Source organism: Nelumbo nucifera, chromosome 4, assembly GCF_055504915.1.
Source record: "Nelumbo nucifera cultivar China Antique chromosome 4, China Antique-T2T, whole genome shotgun sequence".
Lineage (NCBI taxonomy): Eukaryota > Viridiplantae > Streptophyta > Magnoliopsida > Proteales > Nelumbonaceae > Nelumbo > Nelumbo nucifera.
Window position 1 is genome coordinate 84,957,881 of NC_142652.1, and position 15,744 is coordinate 84,973,624.

The 15,744-nt window shown below is 40.8% G+C and overlaps 1 protein-coding gene across 2 annotated transcripts in view; it reads right to left on the reverse strand.

Annotated features, from left to right (window-relative positions):
- Nucleotides 1–2,315: 2,315 nt before the first annotated feature.
- LOC104585974 (phytyl ester synthase 1, chloroplastic) overlaps nucleotides 2,316–15,744 on the reverse strand; it is a 120,382-nt gene continuing 106,953 nt past the window's right edge. Inside the window, exons 12-13 of one of the 2 annotated variants that reach the window (XM_010243043.3) lie at nucleotides 3,119–3,204; nucleotides 2,316–3,024 (exon numbers count right to left, since the gene is read on the reverse strand). In XM_010243043.3, coding sequence (XP_010241345.1) covers nucleotides 2,724–3,024; nucleotides 3,119–3,204 — 387 coding nt within the window. In that variant the 3' untranslated portion in view covers nucleotides 2,316–2,723. The remainder of the gene's footprint in view (nucleotides 3,025–3,118; nucleotides 3,205–15,744) is intronic. The other variant, XM_088886626.1, reaches the window with a different exon arrangement.

Sequence of the window (15,744 nt, forward strand, 5' to 3'; positions counted from 1 at the left end):
TACTTCTCTCGTGAGGGTTTTGATTGTCATTCTCCCCTCCTCAAGTCCATGGCACTTGGACTTGGAGGCTTTTCGTCATCTGATATTCTCATTTCAGTGAGTTGCTCAGCTATGACCATGGCTGATCCAAGATCTTGAACATTTCGTTGTTGAAGTTCTACTTCCGCCCATGGTTGTAGACCATCCATGAAATTGAAGAGTATGTCCTTTTCTGACATGTCAATGATCTCAAGTGTGAGAGTTGAAAACTCCTTGACGTACTCATGGCGTGAGTTCTTATGTCAAAGTCCTTTCAGCTTCCTACGGACCAGGTATTCTACGTTCTTCGAGTAGAACTGTCTCTTTAGTTCTCTTTTGAACTTGGTCCAAGTGTCAATGGTGCACGTGCCATGCTCAATATCTCCACATCTCCTATGCCACCACAACATAACAATATCAGCTAAATACATTGATGCAGTGCGGATTTTGGTTCTTTCATCATTAAGATTTGTTACTGAAAAGTATTGATCCATCTACCACAAGAAGTTGTCACGCTCACGTGCATCGTGTGTGCTTGAGTAAGGAGTTGACTCTTGAATCTTTATGTGGGTAGGAGTGAATATCGTTGCAGGTATTGCCAAATTGGTAACTGTTCTCCTTAAAATGTTACACCCCCCTTAATCTCATCTAGTTGGGCCTACATGTTTGTTGAGGTGCACATGGCCGATTTCATGGTTGCCCATTCTTCCTTCATTACATCAAGTTGGGCCCGAACGGCCAAGGATGTGGACATGGTTCGCTTCCACCTTGCCGATTTCATGGTTCGCTTCCACCTCACCATGCTTGAAATTTGTCAAGCGTGTCTTGAATGTTTGATTGTGAAGAGCTTGTTTCTTGTTGACACGAGGTGCTCAAGACCTCATTGAGGGTTCCATTCATCACATCGTGCACTTCCTCCAGGGCATCATTCAAGCGCCCCTCTAACTCTACAATTGCGGGTTCGACTCTCTCCATGGTGAGGTGAAGCTCCTCCACTCGATCACGTGTCTCACCCATTGTTACTTCATAGTGTAGCATGTGGGTGTCAATGTTGGCGAGCCTATTCGTGGATTTCTTGCACTTGCTAGATTTTGATGCTCAACCCTTTGGGGCCTTATCCTTGCTAGGGTCGTCTTCAGGTGCATCATTTTCCTTAAGGTGTTGAGTGTTCTTCATGGCATCACTACCGTCAAGAGTCACATGCTTGGTTCGTGGCGTGTAGCAAGCTCTGGCTCTGATACCAACTATCATGAGGCTAGTTGATGGAGCCCCATGCAACGCTTGATTGTGTTGAAAAAGCCTACGAAACAAAGCAACAAACAACAAATGCAACAACTATGACACACAAATTAGTCAAAAGGTTCTTTGTATTGCATAAATTGGTGGCAAGCACAAGCACATAGTTTAGTGTCAACGAAACTTCGTGCTTGACCTTTACATGTTCTTAGTTCACTCAACTACTTATCTCCCTTCAAAAAATAAGTTAAGCTTTTGGGGGAGTGACAGAAATAAACGTCAAAATAGTGAAAAATCATACTACATAATTATGATATTGCCATTGACATTCCCCTCATGCAAAATACATGCATTGCCTCACCTAAGACACACTTGATGGCACATGCAAGCATGATGATGGCACTTTTAGGCGCGGTGAAATGGTCACTTGTGACAAGATGGGCTCCCCATAGCCCATCCCTCCTATGAATTGGGAACATCTCCCCATGAAATGTACTAGAAGATGTTGCCTACACCAGGGGCCTAGGGGGGATGGATAGTGGGGTTGCCTGTGGGGCGCATTATGTGGGGAGTCCATCCGAATTCCGTTATGGGTCCCGAATCCCAATTTTCTTTTACAGTTTTCATGGATTGGACGGTTAACTAACATTTAAACAGTATAAACCATTACTCAGTGAGCTTTTCGGTTTTTCACCTGGTCGAGTCTGATTAGATTGCTTATATATATGTACACAAATTTAGGTTCCAAAGCCTAAGCGGTCATGTCCATGCACTTGATCAGATTGTCCCAAACCAAGAGGATCTTCTCCTTCTGATTGATCAAACGGATGAAGTATAAAAAGCACAAAGAAAAAGAAATAAATCCTTTGGATCTTGATATATGGAATTATGGACCAAAAAATCTTTGTCAAATTGAACAGAATCCATGTGAAATAGGGTGCTCAGAAGGAGACTTGCTTCATGATGAGAGAGGACTTTGGAGGCAATGGTTGAAATCGTGAATTGCCAAACAATTCTGCTAAACATAAGGCACAAGACATCAGTAAATTGGAAACTATATAACTAGAAGAGCGATTTGTTTTATTCTTACACCTTCATGATTCCCTGTCAATGTTGGCAGATTGTACCAGAATTCAAAATATCGCAATATAGCCATTTTTGAACTGAACAATACATTAAAATTTAAATACAAAAAAAAAAAAAAAAATTGGAGCATCTATCAAGTTTAAAATAAAGCATTAGGTATGCAATAAGGGTGGCAACATGGTGGTTGATTGAAACTTAAATCAGCAGAGTAGTGATCTAACTGGATATTTAGGAAACAGCCACATAACTTTACAAGGATTAGATTGACCTAGGGACTGGGCTTATCATGTATAAATAGTTTCAATTATTTTCATATGCACGAAACGAGCATAGAATTGCATTTTCTGTACCAACTTAACCATGGTTTATATATATGTAATAGATCATAGTTTAAATGTGGGGACTTGATCCATTGGAGCTGAAATAGCTCTATAGATAGCCCTTTGTATGATGCCCCTGTATGGGTCCTCCTCTCGCTTCTTTATCAGATAGGACATCATGCTTTCAACTTCAGATTTTATCTGCAAGTACAACTCGCTAGCTTTCTTTCTATCCTTCAGAATTTCCACTCTTCCCTTTGTTTCAACTGGTTTCCCAAACAGATAGTAAAAGCGGCCTGGTATCTTGGGAAAAACTCCAGGAATGAAAAGGAACTGGTTTGCTACCTCCCCACTTGAATCGGTCCTGAAACAAGAAATATGTCCCCTGTCAATAGATGTGATTATCAGGGACAAATCTTTACGTAATTGTCAAATATGATAGAACAAAATAACATTACCTTACTCTGGCAGCATTTATACTTGCCTCTTTTAACCAGTCTCTGACAAAGGGAATGTTCATTAGATCATTGTAATCGATAACAAGCTGCAACATCCATTATTATCAATGTTAATAGCTAGGTTACGAATATATCATCAACACAATAACTAAAACAGCAACTCCAGACAAACTCCAGTTTAGAAGAAATGAGGGAGGAAAAGAACAACATAATAAGCATGTCCCCTCTTCCCCACCCTCAAGCATAAATGCAAACTAGGCATGCTCCACTCTTGGTTATGGATATGCACACACCGTCACGGAAACAACTGAAAAGGGCACTAAGGCAGTAAGGAAAAAAAACAAGCACAACAATCATTTAAAGAATAATTGCCAGAAAGTGAACCAGATTATGACAGAAACGCTGATGTGGGAAACAAGTAGAAGGATAAAGTTGACAGTAATGAGGAAGCTGCAAGGAACCTTTTAAAGAGTAAGAAAGCAAGGTTAAAATATGAACAAAAAACCTTGGGGTTTATATTGAATTGGTACATCAACAACAAGTAACCTTTAGGGTATATGGCTAGATTTACACAGATGTGGTGCATCCACATGCTTTTATGTATAATATGCATGCTGAGGAGATTTTAGTTTCCCACTTGTATGTTCTACTAGGCACCAGCAAGTTTCCTGATTTTTATCCATGCATCAGATGTATTTCTCCATTAGCCAAACCATATTTCTTTCAACTTCCATTTTTTTTAAAAAACTCTTGGGTGGAAAATATATTTCTAGTAAACATGTAAGGAAGAAAATGAATTGTTGTGAATTAGTCTCAATAAGCCTCATTTCCTTAAAACTTATGCCATGTTGAAATGATTTAGTTATTTGTGTTAAGAGTCTGTTTGGCTAGTTAAAGCCTTTTTTTATTTTCTGTTATTGTACTCACTTACAGCAGGGGCACAAGAGTCTTTTCCCTTCTTATTTCTGCCGCCCTATATAATATAATAGAATCTGGTGCCGCCAGCACTGTTCCACTGGTCCGAATCTTTTCTTCTTCCTTTCTTTCTTCTTCTCTTCTCTTCCCTTCTCTTCTCTACTTCCTCATATTTCAATCGGATTTATTGCCAAGATGCCATTCATGAACATTTTATCTATGTTTATCCAAATACTAAAAGTAATGCGGAGGTAATCAGTATACCTTTGAAAGCTCAAAGGGCAATCAAACATACTCATATATGATTTCCATCAAATATATATTGAGTAGTATTTTCTGTCAGAAGTTCAAGAATAGACAACCTCAAGGTTACAAACTCTAATTCCATAATTCAAAATAAATGAGTGCTTTTAATTTTTCAAAAGGAAAGATCAAGAAATTACCCTCATGTACTATGCAACTAGGTTTTGTCAGATTCTCATATCAACCCAAGTCTGCAGTAGGTACGACTTCTTGACTTTAATGTTGGCTTTAACAGTGTTAGAAATAAAACAAACGTTACCAGGCATCTGTTAATTTGATGAACTGAAGATGCAGTCCATCATGAAGGACCGATAATAACTTCAAACTGTTTTCCATTACTTTTAATTGATGTTTAGTTTCTTAGAAGCATTTTTTTAACTCCCCAAACCTTGGTGACAAAGGGATTTGATCTCAAGTCTCTGCAACTAGCCAGAGGACAGAAGATTTGCCAAAGTTTCTTAAAAGTATTTATGTAACCCAATGGTTTAGAATGACGTGGTACTCCTTGATCTTACCTATGACAGTTCACCAAAGGCACCAGTGTTACACCTACGCAAAGAATTTAAGGTGCTAGTGACTCAGGAACATCACATGAATACTGGATGTACAATGTGGATGACCATAGTGCACCTTGTTAGGATTCAGTATGTGTTGTAACAACATCTAGATTAAATCGTATTGCTATTTTGAAAAGATAAAACACATGAGTTGCACAAGACCTAGGGAAAGAACCAATTCTAGCATGGAATTCTTGATCATAAAGGAGCAGAGAATTTGATCCAAAGACTAACTTGCTATTTAGGGCAGTCAGATAAGATAAATGATAAATCCATAACAAAGCCTAGTAGAGAAGTCCAAGCAACCCACACCTTTTTAGACGAGTGCAGATCTCTTAGTAACCTTTCTGTTAGAATGTTAGAATGAAGTCTCTTTGTATGAGTGTTCGGCTGATAAGAGTCTTATTAGCCCATACTTAAGTTAAGTTATACTGTAACTGGGCCTGGGTTAATGGGCCTAAGCCTGTTTAATGTTTTTAAGTTAACTGGGTGTCCCATCACTAATCAGGGGCATTCCAGTAAATTCTTGTATCATTGTACTACATTCAAATATAAATAATAGCTGGTCGACTGGGCAGTTCAGTTCGACATTATCCAGCATACCAGTGGTTTTCTTCTTCACTTCTCTACTTCGAATATAGCATTCAGCTCACATGGTATCAGAGTTGATTCGAACCTAGGGTTTCAGCTAGCACACCAGCTTCTACTCTCTCTTCTTTTGCTGCTCTTTTCTCATTTCTTCTTCTCTGGGTTGCTGAAAAAAAACAGGGTTGTAAGAGAACAAGGTAGATTCGAACATAGGGTTTCCCTTGTTTGTAGGGCTCAAGGGAGGTAAGGCCCAGAAGTGGATGTCCTACTAGCTTCTTCTTCAGCAAGATAGTAGCTATTTGGCTACTAAGTGAGGTCTGTATAGGACAGACCTAGTTGAGGACTGATTTCAGCAGTCCTAGTCCTAGCCGAAAGGGGGAGAGCTTCCCTACAACAGCAGCTTCGAAGCCCCCAGCAAAACCAGCACAGCAAAATGGGGTTGCTGAGCGCAAGAACAGGCACCTCTTGGAGACAACTCGAGCTCTACTCTTCCAGCACAAAGTGCCCAAGCAATATTGGTCTCAAGCTATACTCATTGCATCATACCTGATAAATCAGATGCCATCTAAGGTATTGGGTATGAAGACCCCTTTCTCTGTTTTGTGTCCCACTCTTCCAGAATTTTCTCTTCCCCCGACGGGTTTTTGGCTGTACATGCTTCATACATGTGAAGGATCCAAAGAAAACCAAGCTGGATCCCAAGGCTACAAAGGGAATATTTCTGGGGTACTCTCCTACACAAAAGGGGTACAAGTGTTATGATCCTGTCTCCAAGAGAAAGTATGTCACTAGAGATGTAGTTTTTTTTGAGTCTCAACCCTATTTCCAGTTTTCTCAGAATCCTCTTCAGGGGGAGACAAGTGGGGTGGAAGAGGATTCTCATCCTCCTTTCTTTTTTGTACCCCTTTCATCACCTTCCACTATTCCTAGCTGTGACATTTCGGGTCAACCTAGTGAGGCTCCCACTGTGCCAGTTACATCTCTTGATACAGCAGATGCTCCTGAAGGCTCCAGCAGGCAAGAGAAAGAGATACTTACATACAGCAGAAGAAAGAAGGGCCCTCAATCTCATGATTACAACCAATTGAACTCAGATCAATCTGTCTCTGCAATCCAAAGTAATTCTGACCCACACACTTCAGATTTGGATCTTCCTATTGCTCTCCATAAGCTTGTTCGTTCTTGTACTACCTGGCATCCCATAGCTGATTTTGTTTCTTATTCACACTTATCTCCTGCCTACCACTCCTTTGTGTCTACTCTTTCCTCTGTTCGTGTCCCTTCCAGGTACTCAGAGGCAGCATCTGATCCAAGGTGGAAAGAAGCCATGAATGAAGAGATGAAAGCAAAAACGTGGGAATTGGTTGACCTGCCAGAGGGGAAAGGCACTGTTGGGTGCAAGTGGGTATTCATAGTAAAGCACAGGGAAGATGGGTCAATTGAAAGGTATAAGGCTAGACTTGTGGCAAAGGGATTTACACAAAAGGAAAGAATTGACTACAAAGAAACCTTTGCCCCAGTAGCAAAGCTCAACACAATCCGGGTCCTACTATCACTAGCAACAAATTTATCTTGGGAACTCCATCAGCTAGATGTGAAGAATGCCTTCCTAAATGGTGATCTTCGTGAAGAGGTATTCATGGAACCCCCACTAGGCTATGATGTTGGAAAGAAGGTATGTAAACTAAGGAAAGCATTATATGGTTTGAAGCAGTCTCCCCGGGCATGGTTCGAGAGACTTTGTATGGCTATGAAGAAAGTAGGGTACACTCAAAGTAGTGCAGACCACACATTGTTTACAAGGAGACAGGATGACAAACTTACAACACTCATTGTTTATGTGGATGACATGGTGATCACCGGAAATGACTTGGAAAAGATGACGAGGCTGAAAGAGTTCTTAGCTTCAGAATTTGAGATCAAAGACCTGGGAAATCTGAGATATTTTATTGGGATTGAAGTTGCTAGATCAAGAGAAGGAATCTACATATGTCAGTGGAAATATGTGCTAGATCTCCTACAGGAAACAGGCATGATGGGATGTAGGCCAGCGAACACCCCAATAGAACCGAACCATGGACTACAAGAATCAATGGGTGAGGAATACTGTGATAAAGAGAGGTACCAAAAATTGGTAGGAAAGCTGATATACTTATCCCTTACTCGGCCAGACATTGCCTATGCAGTGCATGTTGTCAGTCAATTCATGCACTCGCCAAAGACCCCTCATATGAGAGCAGTGGAAAGAATTCTTAGGTACTTAAAGACTTGCCCAGGGAAAGGAATCCTATTTAGGAAAAGCAACAAACTTGAAATTGAAGCCTACACTGATGCAGTTTGGGCTGGTTCTATTGGAGACAGAAAATCAACCTCAAGTTACTGTACATTCTTAGGAGGGAACTTGGTCACATGGCGCAGTAAGAAGCAGAATGTGGTGGCTAGATCAAGTGTAGAAGCAGAATACCGAGCTATGGCACACGGGGTTGCTGAACTCTTATGGCTCAAAACTCTTCTTAACAAGCTTGGTATTAAGGCTGAGGGCCCTCTCAGGCTGTATTGTGATAATAAAGCAGCTATCATCATTGCCAACAATCCCGTGCAGCATGACCGGACAAAACATATTGAAATTGACCGACACTTTGTCAGAGAGAGAATTGTTTCAGGAGAACTCTGTGTACCCTATACACCATCTGAGATGCAAATTGCAGATGTATTGACTAAAGGACTGACAGCAACAAAGTTCAGAGACCTACTTGGCAAGCTAAACATGATTGATATCCATGCTTAGCTTGAGGGGGAGTGTTAGAATGTTAGAATGAAGTTTCTTTGTATGAGTGTTCGGTTGATAAGAGTCTTATTAGCCCATACTTGAGTTAAGTTATCCTGTAACTAGGCCTGGGTTAATGGGCCTAAGCCTGTTTAATGTTTTTAAGTTAATTGGGTGTCCCATCACTAATTAGGGGCATTCCAGTAAATTCTTGTATCATTGTACTACATTCAAATATAAATAATAGCTGGTCAACTGGGCAGTTCAGTTCGACATTATCCAGCATACCAGTGGTTTTCTTCTTCACTTCTCTACTTTGAATACAGCATTTAGCTCACATTTCTACTAACCAAATAATATAGTAACAGCTGTCCCTACTCCCTAGAAGCATGTAATGTCCCTTGTTCAGTAATTAGTGGAGGCTGTAATATCTTCCATTAGTCACCTCTTAAAAAAAAATCATCCACTGCTCCTTCCCTCTGGCTAAACACCAGGAAATAAAAAAGGGATTTCTTTCAGATCATTCTGCATAGGTTGGATGCTTCCATTAGATGATTGTTGACACAACTTTTCTTATCAAATAAAAAATTTTAATAAATTAGTATAAAATGATTAACATGAAAAAATGGAAGAAAGGAATAATTGAACATCACTAAAAAGAATAATTTTCAGATCAAAACTCTTTGCTATTTCGTGCATCATGGGTTCAGGTGGGGGTGGAGCCATGAGGAAGTGGCACATATTGGAAAACAAATCATGTTTAGAGAAGCTTCAAAGAAAAGAACCAAAGTCGAAATAAACAAGAAGAACAACTCTTCACTGAATACTTGAGAGAAAATCAACCAAAACTCCCCTAGTTTTACCCTACTTACTCTTTATATAGACTTCTTTACACCCTTATGCCTCCTATAAGGAAATTTCCTAATCTAATAAAATACTCCTTATTATAATCCTATTAAATCTCTTCAAAAAAGAAAGTCCTAATCGAATACAAATTTGGAAATCCCACTGTAATGCTAACTTGGTAAATGCAAACCAAGATAGATAGATACAAAATTCCTCCATTGATGCTATCTTGGTAAATATGAGCTGAGTTGAGTCATCGGAAGCTAACCTAGTAAATGTTTACTCGGTTGGGCCAAATCCCCTACTACATCATCCACCCCGGATTGGAGAGAATCCAACCCGGTTCATGTTACCATTTAAGAGGTCGCCAACATATGTTGTTGCACTTCCATTGTGCTTCTTTGTTTCTAACCCTCTGATAGATAATTGATAATGTAAACCTTCAATACGAACTGATATTTCTTCATTACATCTCTTAACCTTTGACCATATTTCTTAATCTTCAAATAATTCAATTCCTCCTTTACTGACCATTCTAAACATTGCAAAAATGCATGCCAATATGGAGCTTCATAGACTTGTATGAAGACAATGTTGTCAAAGCCTTCGACATGATAACTATTATCCCGTCATCTTGAAATTCATTATGAAGAATAACATATTCCTCCTAAGCAATGGGTTCTTCATGATAGATTGGAGGTTTGTTCCAATCAATAAGTTTCTTTTCAATAGATATTATTGAGGAGAATGGCCACGTAAGATTTTCGTTACAATTCTCAACAATATTAAAGCAATCAACAAAGTCATAAGATTTGATTTTACCCTCAGATCTGAAACTGATAACTCTTCCATGGAACTCCATTCCATGAATTTATTTGGGGCTATACCTCCGTGAAACTCTGGGAACTCAAACTTGAGATCTGTTTCTCATCGCTTCTAATCACCACTCGCAATACAACTAGTTTGGTTGCTTGCCGAGTAGAGAAACCTCCATGAAACTTTGGGATCTCAATATTGAAACCCATTTAACATTGCTTCTAGTCACCACTCGTAACTACATCTGACCTGGATGCTTGCCTTGATGATGAAAAGGAACGACTACGGGTGGAGGCACTTGCGTCAGAGATGCTATCCCTTGTTTCAGAACGAGAACATAGCGATTTCAACTCTTGAGCAAGTGCATCTACTTGTCTTCTCAACTTTGCCACCTCTTCTTGTGTTTTGTTGTTGAGTTCCTGCTCCACGATGTGAGCCACTTGTTTTTTCTTAGGAGCCATAATCTAAAGAAGGATGAAATTTGTGCTTTTTTACCAAATGGTGTTGTGAATATATCGATTAACCCTAGTTTAATTCCGGGTAAGAAGAAGAAAAAGAAGAAGAAGAAGAAGAAGAAGAAGAAGAAGAAGAAGAAGAAAGAGAGAGGAGAAGGGTTCGGTCTAGGAGAAAAAAAGTCACTTCACCCAGCCAACCCACTTTGTATTTATACTCTATGTGTTGGATTACAAAAGACAATATTGTCCCTCATTAAGTATGGGACACACAACTAAAACTTAGACCAAACAGACTATTCAACTTTAATTAGACAGACAAATGACTTAACTAACCTTGTACTGTCGATCCTAACACTCCCCCTCAAGCTAGAGAGTATATATCATATAGTCCTAGCTTGTCACATATGCAATAGAAGAAAAACAACCTTTTGAGAAGAAAGGACTGTTTAGAAATGTAAGAAAACAATATTCGATTCTAGGTTAAAGTAGAGAAGAAGAAGAAGAAGAAGAAGAAGAAGAAGAGAAGAAGGGTTTGGCCATATTAGGAAGAAGAAAAATCAGTCCTCCCTGGCCGACCCACTTGTATTTATTTCAAATAATAGAGTTACAAGAAAGACCATATTGTCCCTCATGAAAGATGGGACACATAACTTAAACTTAAAATAAAATAGACCTTTCACTCTCAAACAGATAAACCAAAATGACCAAAATACCTCTGATTCGTGTATTCTAACACTCCCCCTCAAGCTGGAGAGTATATGTCATATAGTTCCAACTTGTCACAAATATAATCTACTCTGCCCCGAGACAATCCCTTTGTAAAGAGATCTGCCCGCTGATTTCCTGAGCTCACATGAGATGTGGTTATCACTCCACTTATCACTTTCTCTCTTAAGAAGTGACAATCAACCTCAATATGCTTAGTTCTCTCATGGAAGACAGGGTTGGAAGAGATGTGAACAACAGCTTGGTTATCACAGTATAGTTTCATGGGTTTATCAACTGAGAACGCCATCTCTTGTAGCAAGTTCTTCAACCATACTAGTTCACATGTGGTATGAGTCATAGCCCTATACTCAGCTTCTGCACTACTCCTTGCCACCACTGTTTGTTTCTTGCTCTTCCAAGTTACAAGATTGCCACCAAGGAATGTACAATACCCTGTAGTTGATCTCCTGTCTAATATGGAACCAGCCCAATCAGCATATGTGTACCCTACTATATCAAGGGTCCCTCCACTTCGGTATAGCAAACCACGACCTGGAGCACCCTTCAGGTACCTAACAATCCTTAGAACTGCTTCCCAATGAGGAATCCGAGGATGTTGCATAAACTGACTCACCATACTCACGGAAAATGATATATTTGGTCAGGTAATGGTCAAGTAGTTCAACTTTCCCACCAACCTCCTGTATCTTCCAGGATCATCAAACTCTTCACCTGCATCAACACTCAACTTGGCATTGAGTTCCATAGGAGTCTCTACTGGTTTAGCACCTAACAACCCTGTTTCTTCAAGTAGGTCAAGAACATATTTTCTCTGACATAAGTTAATTCCATGTTTTGACCTTGCAACCTTTATTCCCAGGAAGTACTTCAGCTTACCCAAAACTTTCGTATTGAAGTGGTCTTGTAGGAATTTCTTCAACCTGTCGATTCTGTTACTGTCACTCCCAGTTGTGACAATATCATCCACATACACCACTAGCAAGATTTTCCCATCTTTTGAGTCATGGCTGAACATAGAATGGTCTACCTGACACTGTTTCATCCCGAAGTCTTTCCCCACTTCACTGAACCTGCCAAACCAAGCACGTGGAGATTGTTTCAGTCCATAAATTGCCTTTTTGAGTCTACAAACCTTACCATCCTCCCCCTGAGCAACAAACCCTGGTGGTTGCTCCATATATACTTCCTCAATGAGATCACCATGTAGGAAAGCATTTTTGATGTCAAGTTGTACAAGAGGCCAATCATACATAGCAGCTATTGAAATCAACACCCGAACTGAACCAATCTTAGCCACAGGAGAAAGTGTCTCCATATAGTCCACACCATACAGTTGAGAATAGCCCTTAGCCACTAACCTGGCCTTCAATTGCTCCACACTGCCATCTGGAAGATACTTCATTGTGTAGACCCACTTACACCCAACAACATGCTTACCAGGAGGAAGAGCAGTGACTTCATTGTGTTGTAGAGCAGAGAGTTCTTCCATGGCTTGCCGCCACCCTGGGGAGGTAAGGGCTTCCTGGACAGTCTTGGGAATGGAAACAGATGAGAGCAATGATATAAAGTTGGGATGAGAAGCAAAAAGGTGAGCAACTGAAACATAGTGTGAGATAGGATGAGAAGTACAAATACGTTTACCTTTCCGCAGAGCAATAGGAAGATCAAGATCTGAGGGAGAAGAAGTAATAGCAGGATTTGCCGACAAGGGCTGAGTTGGAGGAGGGGCCGATGCTCTTCTGTGGGTATACACTTGTGTGATTGGCGGCCTCTCAGTAGTAACTGGCATGGGATGTGAATCTGCAGCAGGAATGGGAGCCACGGGAAGGGGATCTGCAACAGGGACGGGAAGAGGAACTACGAAGGAAGGAGAAGAAACCACAACATCTGAGAAAAAAGGAACTGATTCAAAGAAGGTGACATCAGAGCACACAAATGACTTATGGAATTTAGGGTTATAACACTTATACCCTTTCTCAGTCCTGGAGTAGCCAAGGAAGATACACTTAGTAGCCCGTGCATCTAACTTGTCTAAACCAGGCCCCAAGTGTTGAACAAAACAAACACATCCAAAGACTCTTGGGGTGAGAGGAAAGGGAGACAAGGTGGGAAACAACACGGAGAAGGGGGATTGACTTCCAATGATGGACATGGGCATCCGATTGATCAGAAAACAGGATGTGAGGACGGCATCACTCCAAAAATGCTTTGGGACATTCATATTAAGAATCAAGGACCGAGCAGCTTCAAGGAGATGTCGATTTTTCCGTTCAGCTACACCGTTCTGTTGTGGGGTGTAGGCACAAGAAGTTTGATGAATTATCCCATGGTGCTCTAAGTATTGCTGAAATGGTGATGAGCTGTACTCTTTGGCATTATCGGAGCGAAGAATTTTAATATGAACACCAAATTGGGTGCGTATTTCAGCATAAAATTTTTGCAAAATAGAAAACAATTCATTGCGATCTTTCATAAGATAAATCCATGTCATCCTTGAAAAGTCATCAACAAAAATTACAAAATACTTATAGCCATTGTATGACATCACTTTGATTGGACCCCAGACATCAGAATGAACTAAAAAAAGAGGACTCGAGACACGACTATCAAACTCTTGGACTAAAAGAGACTCTATGATGTTTCCCCAATTGACATGACTCACAATCCAAAGATGAAAGATGACTCAAGGATGGGACCAGCAACTTCAGAGCCTTGAGAGAAGGATGACCAAGTCTGCAATGCCATTGAAGAGGAGTAAGAGACGACTGAAAAGCTACTGGAGGGCCACCACCATCAAGGTAATACAATCCACCTGCCTCATGCCCTCCACCAATCTTCATCCCCGTCTTGAGATCTTGAAACACACAAGAAGAGGGATAAAAGGTTATAGAACAATTAAGAGACTTGGTTAATCTACTAACAAACATAAGGTTAAAGGGGAACTTGGGAACATATAAAACAGATGATAAAGACAAGGAGGAGAGATCAACACACCAACACCACAGATGGGAGATGTAGAACCATTAGCAAGTGTAACTGTTTGAGATGTGGAGGGCTGAGAGAGGGAAGAAAATACATTAGGAGTCCCAGACATATGGTCCGAGGCTCTAGAGTCAATGATCCAGTGTGGGGGCTTGGAAGCCAAGCAAGCCATACCTGAATGGGCAAGGGTAGCGGTGTTCTGCTGAAATGTCTGAAGGAACTGCTCATATACTGCACGGGGTACACTCACCATCTCCTTCCCAGAAGCACCAATAGATGTGGAAGGAATCGGGTCAGTTTGCTGGCTTTCAGTAATCGTACCACTACCCTTAGTCATAACATAGTTAGCCCAAGTGTTGGGTGGGCCACGTAAATCATAGTAGAAATTAACTGTGTGCCCCTCTAAGCCACAGTGTGTACACTTCCTAGGGGTATTACTTCTTCCTTTACCACGACCTCCCCCTGAGTCTCGACCTCCACTCTGGCCACCAGTACGGTTAAACATGGGACCACCACGGTTGCTTGGAAGTCCACTACTACCACCACCACCTCTATTTCCACGGTCACCCCCTTTAGTCACCACGAAACCAGATCTATCCGAGAGAGAGGAATGCTCTACAAACTCAATAGATGTCCTCTTAAGACGGGCAAAAAGTTCTTCAAGTGAGGGAAGAGCAGACCCCCCCAATATTTGTGCTCGGACAGGCTCATACTCAGCCTTCAAACCCACCAGAAACCTTGTCACATCAAGTTGTTCACGCTGCTGTTGTTGAACCCACTAGAAACCCACCGGAGAATCAGAGGAAGGTTTCTCCTCTCTCACATGTTTTACCTTTCTCTTGGCCTTTAAGAACACTTCCACAGATTTTGCCCACGACACATAATTCTCACCATTCAGCTTAATAGATGTCATTTGAACACTTACGTAGTCTAGAGAAAGCATGACGCCTGTTTTTTTGTCATTCCCATCTCCAATCAATGCCATCTTAACTAATTCACCTTCAAATATGTAACACAACCTCACACACTTCCACAAAACTTATCTCACTTACGGCACCACCAACTTCTTCAAATACACATGCACATCAAATACTAAAGCTGAAATCACTCAGTCATTACATCAAACACTTGTACTGCACACTGCAGAACCATTCACCCACCAAAATACAAGGGCTGAAGTCACTCAGTCATTAAATCAAACACTTGTACTGCACACTGCAGAACTGTTAACACACCAGATCCAAGGGTTCACTTTTAAGTATTCAGAATCATCAATACACCATTCACCACAATACAACTACCACCACACACCACTGCTGTCGTGAACTTCAGCAGTCGAAAAACCCTACTTTCAGCACACATATGAGGTAAAACAGAGAAGAACAAGACTGATATGCATACTAGTCACTCCAAACCTCCACAACAAAAAATTTTGAACCAAAACACAACATTCACAGTCCACTATTTGGGCAAAAAACAGCACAGTTCATACCTGTCCACAAACAGCCCTTTTCGTATCACTGGATAGAGGGCGTTTAGTACACAACTTCAACGACCACCACCACAGTAACTGGAGGCATTCTCACCTCCAAAACCACAAAACGATGACTCCTCTTTGGCCCCTTGTCGAGCTTCCACTCAGGCTAGCAGAAAATTGAGGAAAGCTGA